The 9,815-nt window shown below is 30.3% G+C and overlaps 1 protein-coding gene across 2 annotated transcripts in view; it reads right to left on the bottom strand.

Moving 5' to 3' along the window:
* Positions 1-9,815, bottom strand: part of LOC106462454 (muscleblind-like protein 1) — a 74,591-nt gene that overhangs the window by 4,599 nt on the left and 60,177 nt on the right. Inside the window, exons 5-6 of one of the 2 annotated variants that reach the window (XM_022389720.1) lie at positions 6,340-6,405; positions 1,638-1,776 (exon numbers count right to left, since the gene is read on the bottom strand). In XM_022389720.1, the coding sequence (XP_022245428.1) occupies positions 1,638-1,776; positions 6,340-6,405 (205 nt within the window). The remainder of the gene's footprint in view (positions 1-1,637; positions 1,777-6,339; positions 6,406-9,815) is intronic. The other variant, XM_013922374.2, reaches the window with a different exon arrangement.

Raw genomic sequence — 9,815 nt, 5'->3', positions numbered from 1 at the left:
CGGAAAGGATGGATGATATTCACCATCAAGTGCGTTAAAAATTGAAAACGTCTGCTGATTCGATGAAGTTAACTTAAGATAAGAGATCTACTGAAGTCAGCTTTGTACCTGGAGACAAGGTATGGTTGTATAATCCCAGGAAGACCAAAGGGAAGTCTCCTAAGTTGTCTTCTCCATGGGAAGGCCCATATGACATAGTGGATCGTCTCTCAGACGTGACTTTCCGGATAAAATGTGGTCAGCGAGGAAACCCAAAAGTGGTGCATGCCAACAGGCTTTGGTGTTATCACGGTCCAGGACATTTCAGTTGGGATGAAGTGGACAACAGAACAAATGACGCTGCTGAAGACGTGTCATCTGAAAAAGCCAATGTTGAGGAAGAAACTCTACTCAGTTTGAGTGAGAAGAGAAATGGTAAAGCTCTTGATGAAGTTACTACCACTGATGTGACTGTTACCGACGATAGGACATTTCCTGATGAAGCAGAAGAACCCCATATGAAGCAGAAGCCAACAAGACGGAGACCAGTACGGAAGAAGATATGCCCCGTAAAATTAAGAGCCTTTGTTGAATTGTAATTTTGTGTTTGTAATTCTGTACATTTAATTAAGTTATTGTTAATTGTTATTGGTTTATTGTAAGTGGCTATTGTTTGGGACGAACAATACTAAGGAGGGGGCAATGTTGCGTCAGCAAGGTCACGTGACTAGTATCACGCCACCTCTTTCTAGAAATATCCTGTTCCTTCTTGAAGGCCCTAGCGTTTAGTAGATGTGTGTTAGTCTTGTATATATAAGACCGGCCACGAAGCGACGGGGAGGTAATGAGTAATTGGATGTATGCGGACAGAATATTGTTGGTGACGTGAATTATAGCGTTTGTTATAGAGCGACTGTTGAAATTAAGTGGATCGTAAAGTTTTATTCGGAAAGAATAAACCAGTTTTATTTAAGAAAGGACTTGTGTCGCTAAAGTTTAGTTGGAAAGAATTTACGGAAAATTAACTGACGACTGGAGGCGTAACAATATTAAGCATTACAAGGTGAGTTAAATATTTTCAAATTATTTTTATCCTCAGGACAAAAAATTATTTTAAACTTGTTTTTGCACTGTTTTAAGTGATAGTTAATAATTGTTTAAATAACTTTTGAAGCATTACATCAACACATTGGTTTTGAGAATACATTGTAGCTGTGATGGTAAGAAGGACCTAGGCTCTCACTGAGAGTGAATGTTTTCAAAGTACAAAAACATATCAGTTTAGATTTTTAGTGATTAGTAATGAACTGAATATAATTAAATTTATTAAAAAAGCTAAACAAGATTTTCATTATTATTATAATAAAAGTAATTGCATGTAGAAATTGCTTCCCATAAGTTTGCACAAGTTTGTACCATAAAGTTAAAACTGACATGTAATTTGTACAATTGAAAAAAATTTAAAACCTATCATCATAGAACTGACATGTTATTCATAGCAGTTCTTATAAACAAAAAAAAATGCTTTAAAACTTCACACATTTGATATTAGATTCTGTAAAATTATGAATATTTATGAAGTTTCATAAAATAATATTCAAAATACAAGCTTTTACTCCTGATTACAAGTGTAAAGATTAGAAAATTTTGATAGATACATGTAACAGGCACAAACGGCTGCTGAACCTGCATGGCCAAGGCTTGTTGATAGGCTGAAGCTGCACTGGGCTGAAACACTGGAATTCCACTTTTGTCCAAGACTGGACGTTTTGTAAAGGGTATCATTCCTGGGAAGGCCTAACAGAAGAGGGGTGGCGTATGAGCTACAAGTTTATATAGAGTGAGTAACACTGATAGTTTATAAATGACACTTTTCACTTATTTATTTTGGTACTCTATGTATATATGTCTTTAAATTTCAATGGTAACAAAATAAACATTATACATTTTAAGAAATGATTACACAGGATGTAATAGCATGTCAACTATAACACAAAACAGTCACTTATTATAAGCTTATAGAGGCTTATTACTCACTAAGAGTAATAAAATTAATACATGAAACTCAAAACGAAAAAACTTTAAAAAGTTAATCTCTAATTCAATACGTTCTATAGAATCTATCAAAGCAACCTTTATAATTTTCTATTTTTTAAGAATTACACACAAAACTTAGTTAAATAGAGCAGCATCTCCATTAGATCTAGTTGCAATGGAAACCAATAATGTAACAAAGTTAAAGTATACTAAGGTTCTTATAATCTATATCCTATAATTTTAGTCACCAAACTTAAACTACAGACTTATTAAGTGTTTCCAAAACATCAAAGCAATTTGAAAAAGTAAGAAAATTTAAAAATATGGAACATACTAATTAGAAACCCAAAAATTATGGAAAATTATTTATTTTCACAAATGAATATAGATTCAATCAAACACAAAAATGATGTTGATTATAAATTTGTGATAAAGAAACATTTATAGTTAAAGTAAATGAAAGCTAGTAAATGGCAAATATTTATGAGATATTCTTGAAAATTTGTGCTAAAATGTTTTGGATATTCTTTTAGTTATAAAGCATTTATCACAGCAATATGTCTGCAGACTTATAATACTAGAAATCGGTTTTCAATACCTCTGGTGGGGAGGGCACAGATAGCCCATTGTGTACCTTTGTGCTTAACTACAAACGAACAAAGCATTTACAACTCAAAGCTCATTAACTAATTTCTAACAGTTTTCTGTATATTTATAAATATAGGTAAGCAGTACTTTTTTAAATAGTCAAAAATTATAATACTAACTGTTTACTAAACTGATATGTAAATATTCAATTGATTCTATACTAACATAAAAACTTATCCACTAAGCTGATGTATGGATTTGTTTGAATATGCACTACCATAATAATAATAGTTTTAGATAAAAGTGGTGTTTTAGAATTTGCCTAGCAGTACCCCAACTGGCCACTTTATTATGATTCCAACCTAATACTGGGTTGCACCAATATTAGCTGAAATAATAGCATGGATTTGACATAGCACAGACTTCACAATATATTTGGTTCATATGTATAATAAATAACCATTCATTATATATATATTAATATTATATCTGTCTTCCATTAAAGTAGTATAAAACTTTGAATATGCATTAACATAATAACGTTTAAGCATCAGGGTGATGCATAGGTGTGTATGATGATTAAATTCTTCAAGTAATAATTAACTTACACCAAAATGTTGTACAATCCAACATAATGATAATTGTTTTCCATCAAAGTTGTATGTTAGGATTTGATAACTTTGTTCAAAGTTACATAAGCATTCATTTCATAAAATATTGTTTAATGATAATACAAGTTGTACTGTTATTAACAAACTGATGTTAATTCTAAAAATATTCAGTTGTTTAATAGTTGTCTGAATAAAATTTGTTGTTGAGCTATTTGCTTGAATTCCCCTTTTCTTATCAAATGTAAGTAATTATCTTTCTCTCACTTGTACAGCTTACATTTATAGAAAAAAGTTTATCTCTTCAGTTACCTCACTATTACAAGTTCTTACAGCTGTTAATAAAATCTTCTTATTCAACTTCTAACAGCTACAAACAAAATCTGCTTTGCATACTTCATAATTATAGACAAGTTTACTTCCCCAGCTATTAACAAAATTTGTCTTTTTGTTTTATGTCTTCCATTTTCTTAATAATTATCAGTTCTAGGCTAGGAAAATGTTTTTCCCTATTTTTTTAATAAGTGATAGGAATATTTAGTTTTCAGTTTGACTAAATTAAATATCATAATATTCAGTTTGAATCAGTAAAAAATTAAAATGTTTGGTTTCATTAAGTGAATTGAATCTTTGGTATATTATTAAGCCCATATTTCACTGTGAAATGTTTTTTACAAAAATTTACTGTAAACATTTTCACAAAATGTTTTAATTTAGTTAGCAAACTACAAAAATTAAAAGTAGTGTTTCTCAAAGTTTGCAGTGTTTCCAAAGCTAAAATGACAAAAACATAGATCAAATTTAGATTACTATACTTCATTAAACATTCATATACTGAGACAATTACATTTTATCTTTTATTTAAATTTTCATAAGTCATAAATATTAAGAAATTTACACATATGTATTATATATTGGAATTAATATACATACTATATATTTAAGCTTTTTTAAACATATAATAATTAATTTTTATATCACAAAAAATTTCAGTTGTTAAATAGCTTTGTTCTTTATTTTTGGTTATCTGCAGAAATAGGAACAAATTTTAACAACAGTTAAATACATTAGCAAGGTGGACTAATACTGAAGTTTGAACTATATTGAATTTCATACCACCAATAGTTCAGAGTAAGACAAAACAGGAAGTTACCTAAATTTATAACAATAAAATAATAATAAGTTGTTCAAAAACACAATATATTAAATTATTAGTTTGAAAATAAGAGCTATGACTCTGGTGTTGGCTTTAAATACTAGATCCCTTGTAAATAGTTCTAAAAAAAAAATATGACAAGCACAATTTAAGGTTTGAACTAAACATTTATACATTTATAATCGTGATTGTTGACACTAGATTTCTATGAGGTGGTACAATCACCTCTTCCATAAATTAATGAAATACTTCAATTCAGTATATAATTAGTTAATTAAAAACAATACTTGGTTTTAGTACAGTGAAATAAAAATTTCTGATATTTCAATTTGGTTTGATTTAGTGAATTACACATTTAGCATATCATTAAACAGTATACATAAAATTTGTCATAACTTTTGAAAATTGTTTTGCTTTTAATAAACCAAATATTTGGCTGTGTACTGTTTTCTATATGATCCATATAACCAGTTCTTTAATTTCAACATGTTCAGCCCTTTTCTGAGACCCTTACAAGCTCATTGCTGCTGATTTTATTGTATCTACTTCTCCAGTATATCAAATAAACATTTGCCATAAATAACAGTATTGTTAGCATTTGGATAACAACAACAATTTTACAAGAAAACACTATTAGTTCAGTTTTTATAATTATAAATTTTCTTACAATTATAATTAATTAGCCTATGAGCAACTTATTAAAACAAAGGTCAGTAGAATACATAGCCTAGTACACCAGCTTTATTTCTTTAAAATAGTACTTCTAATGCACACCAAAATGTTTAGCCTATAAATAGTTAACATCAATATAAAATTTTTACATTCTCATTTTCCAGTAACATTTATTAGGTTATTAATTTAAAAAAATCAATATAATAAAAATACTAATATACTGAATTTATTACCTCAAGGCAGAGTGAGATATTAAAGAAAAAATGAGAGAGATGAAAGGGTGCATTTCTATACAAGAACAGAGAATTCTGTGCAATATTCATTTCTCAAGAGCTTGACTTAACAATCAGTTGGTTTCAGATTAGTTCAAAATGATAAGTCTTTTTCCCACTTTTGGTCTGATGCTGCACAACTCCCTCCTATTACTGAACAATCTTGAAGCAACCTCATTGGTTTGGTTTAAGTATTATGCTGACCAACTATTGCCTGGTAATAAATTTAATGTGTGTCTATAAAAAAAAAGTTATAATCTAATGTAAGAAGAAGATTTTGGTATCCAAAAGGTTATTATTTTCATCTAGCTAAAGGAACAAAAACACAAAAGAGTCATATTCAGCATTCACTCTGAGCAGAAATTTGAGCAGAAAGCAACATTTTTAATGGTGCATGAAATCTTTATAAGTTGAAGGGCAAGTGAATTTTCTTGACTTGAATTTTCATAACTATTTAAGAAATTATTATTTCTCATACCTTCCAAACTGCAAGCCTCATAATTTTTGCCGTTGTTATAAATATGTTGAATTTTTCTGGTCATTCTACAGGTTTACAAAATACAGCAACACCACTAAAAGTAGGAAAGTGGAAAAGCCAGTAACATATATATAAAAGAAAGCTTAAATGAATTAGTGATGAAGACTGGGATTAGTCTATTATATAGTTTCATGAAAATCAAAGCTAGAAGCTTTTATGAAAACAGAAGTTGCACTTACATGCCAATTTCAATATCTTAATCAGTAATCAACGTTTTTAAATAAAAAATACCATGCATGTACAACTTGCCATAAAATTATTGAAGAAATAAAAATTAATAGCAGTACAGCATAACATACTATGATTCCATGCTCTTCATGCCATCCAAATTAGTATGTTGCCTAAGCTCAAACTTCAACCATAAGCCTCAAATTTCCCACTTGGTATGCCCCTTAGCATGATCTGTAAAGTGGTAAGACACTGCACTACGCCCTCTACTGCCAAAATTAAGAAGTCTGAGCTACATGCAAAAGCACTAAGGGCCAATACCAGAATCAGATCATCAGAAGGGTCACGCAGGCGCTTCTTGCTGATCAAGGTCTCGATCACATGTGGCTAATTAGTATGCAGAGCAGTTGATGATGATTGGCAGGTGCCAGGGGTAGACAGTAGGTGGTAGCACATGAAACAGCAAGCAGCAAGATGATGAAGAGAAATCAAAAATAAAATAGCAACAATTACAAGTCAGCTCACCAAATCCAACATGCAATATAAAGAGCCAGTTAATAAAATACAACTGTCAAAATTAGATTTAAAAAAAATTGAAGTGAAGCCAGCTCCTATCCTCATGCCAAGTCATATTGCTAAGTTCTAAGGTATAGGAACACAGAAGTTCTGCAATGATTTATCCGTACCAATGTATAATCAAAATAATCTAATCAAATATTGTATACAACAAGTTATAGCTAGCTTTCAATAGCACCACTTGGTGACCAATAAAAAACTAATGCCATTAGTAAGGATCTTAGAGGATAAGTGCTGGCAAAATAATTAACATCGCCACCTAAACTGCAAGAACAATTTCATAATGTTCAAATTACAAATAAATCTCAAAACACTTACACAAAAACACACTCACTTTATCATAACTCTACTATCAAGTGTTATTTTGATGCAAATTCTATATTTGAGGATTATAGAATTATTCTATAAGTAAAGAGGATTCAAACTGGTTAACTCTACATTATATCCTAACTACATATAAAAGTTTAATTGCCAAGAACAAACAATTGAAATGTATTTTTCACATACTAATTTTATGGAGTGGATTGTTCAAATTTGTGAAAAAGTTTTAATACTATATTTTTGCAAGAATTAAAATAAAACAGTAAGATAAAATTGTTTCTTAATTCAAGTTGGCATGTCATAAGAAAAAAAAAATCGTATTAGCAAATTCTACTGTACTAAATTTCATTATCTTAGCTAACTTTATACATGGTTAATTATCCAGAAACATAACTCAAGTTAATATTTTTTTATGAATGAAATGTTTCTTGGAAAAAAGTTGATTGAGAATAAGAATATTCATCTTCAGTAGAGTAAGTTCTACTTAAAAGAACAAAGAACACATAAACGTTTGATTTCCTTATTTAAATAAAGGCTGGCTTGTCATAGAGAATTACTGCAACTAAGTTACATGATTATTATACAAGATCAACATATCAGTAACACACTACTGTCTATATTGGTCAGATACTAAGCACTGAAGTTTTTATGTAAATATATAGCATATACAAATACTTTGTAGATTCTTTTTTTTTCATCTGTAAATTATGTCTGAAGATCAACTTTGCAAAATATTTGGATTTATTAAATTATTTTCTAGCTTAGGACTACATTGTTATTAATTTCATTTATTTTAAATTCATGATGAGATATCTGTTTATAAATATGAACTAATCAAACCACTGACTTACAAAATGATATAAAAAATTTGGACATGAAAAAATATGGCACAACATATATCAGAGAACCCATAGTTCATGGGTTTACTTAAGTGATATTTTCATATTGTGTTTATAATTCTGTAAATATAAAAAAAAACACCTGCACCTTAGGAGGTCAGAACATATAAAGAAAGTTTTTTGTTTATTACTAAGGTATTATAACTTTTTAAATATGTTTAAAGAATCACAGTTGAAACATGTTTAGTCAAAACTGATCTTCTGTCTGTCACCAGGGGGACAGTTCAATGCAGCAGACAGAACCAGCAATAAGCCAAAAAGCCTTTAATATTTATAACAATGTCATCTATATTTAAAAAGTTAATTAAAATGATCAGAAAACTGACAGCCCTGCTTAACAAGACTGCACAAAACTAAAAAAAGTATTTAATCAAATATGCACAGGCATGGTCTACTGGACTGACTCTGTAATGGAGATAAATTGTTGGCAATAATTCTGAATTTACTATGTGTATCTAAACGAAATATAGCAAGCTTTGATTAAAATGTAAAAGTCTGATGTACACATAAAATTAAATGTGTTACAAAAGTATTTGTACTCAAGATATGTCTGAGAACTGATGATATAAATTTGATTTAGACTATGAAAAGTCGGAGTGCAAGGTTATGTTCATGTGAAAGCTAAAAAATACTTTTGTTCTTGTAACATAACATAACATTTTGGGACAACATGAGACCTATTGTTCTGTCTTGGCTGTTCCATCTAAACTAAATTTAAAAAATCAAAAAAAAATCTTAAAGCCAGCCATTATCATTTGTATACTTATCAAGCTTTTTCTCAAACTCACTTAAATTTACTGCCTCTACAACATCTGAAGGCAACCCATTCCAAAGGCCAACCATCCTGCTAGAAAAATGACACTGTCTTAGCTGAAAATGACTCCTACCTTGCCAAAATTTATATTTGTGTCCCCTAGCCCTACTATTTTCACTGTTAAATATGAAACAGATCCCCCCTAACTCTTCTTTTTCTTCAAGAGAACACAATTTCAAAGATCTGAATCTCTCCTCATATGACAAACCCTCAATCCCAGGCACCATTCTAGTAACTCTTCTCTGAACCCTTTCCAACAATTCAATGTCTTTCCTTAGGTAAGAACCTCAAGACTGAACACAATATTCCAAATGTTGCCTAATCAGTGACCTGTACATTGAAATTATAACCTCTTTAGACTTGTATTCGATATTTCTGTAAATACAATCTAAAATCCTATTTGCCCTACCACTAGCAACAGCACAATGCTTGGATAGCTTTAGAGACTGATCGACCATTACACCAAGATCCCTTTACTTCATAACACTGTTAAGGTTATTCCCATCCAAATTATACTTATAATTCAAATTATGATAACCCACACGCATTATCTTGCATATATTATAATTAAAACCCATTTGCCATTTATTTGCCCAACTCACTAAATGATCTAAATCCTTTTGTAAATCAACAGTATCCTTTTCACAGCTAGCAATATCCAAGACCTTAATATCATATGCAAATTTAAGTACTTTATTGACTATTTCTTCTTCAATGTCATTGATGTAAATCAAAAAGAGCAAAGGTCCTAAGACTGAACCCTGAGGTATCCCACTTGTGACATGAATACAGTTTGACTGAACTCCATTTGTAACAACCCTCTGCTTTCTTCTATCCAATTTGCTAACTTATCCCCCCTCACCCATAGAGCTAATTTTTTTACAAGTCTTTTATGTGGCACCCTGTCAAATGCTTTCTAAACATCCAGATACACCAAATCTACACTCTTACCTTCATCTACATAAGCAGTAAACTTTTCAAAGAATGTTAAAATATTTGTAAGGCAATATTTTCCTTTAGTGAAACCATGTTGACCATCCAATAAAATTCTAAACTTTGTTAAATGACTTTGTAAAGCATCTTTTAACAGACTTTCCAAAACGTTTCCACAACTGATGTAAGACTAATGGGTCTCTAATTGCTGGGACAATTTTAACACCTTTCTTGAAAAGAGGAGTTACATTAGC

This window comes from Limulus polyphemus, unplaced genomic scaffold, assembly GCF_000517525.1.
Source record: "Limulus polyphemus unplaced genomic scaffold, Limulus_polyphemus-2.1.2 Scaffold1170, whole genome shotgun sequence".
Taxonomy (NCBI): domain Eukaryota; kingdom Metazoa; phylum Arthropoda; class Merostomata; order Xiphosura; family Limulidae; genus Limulus; species Limulus polyphemus.
Note: the sequence above shows the minus strand (reverse complement) of the source record. Positions and strands in the feature narration are given on the sequence as shown.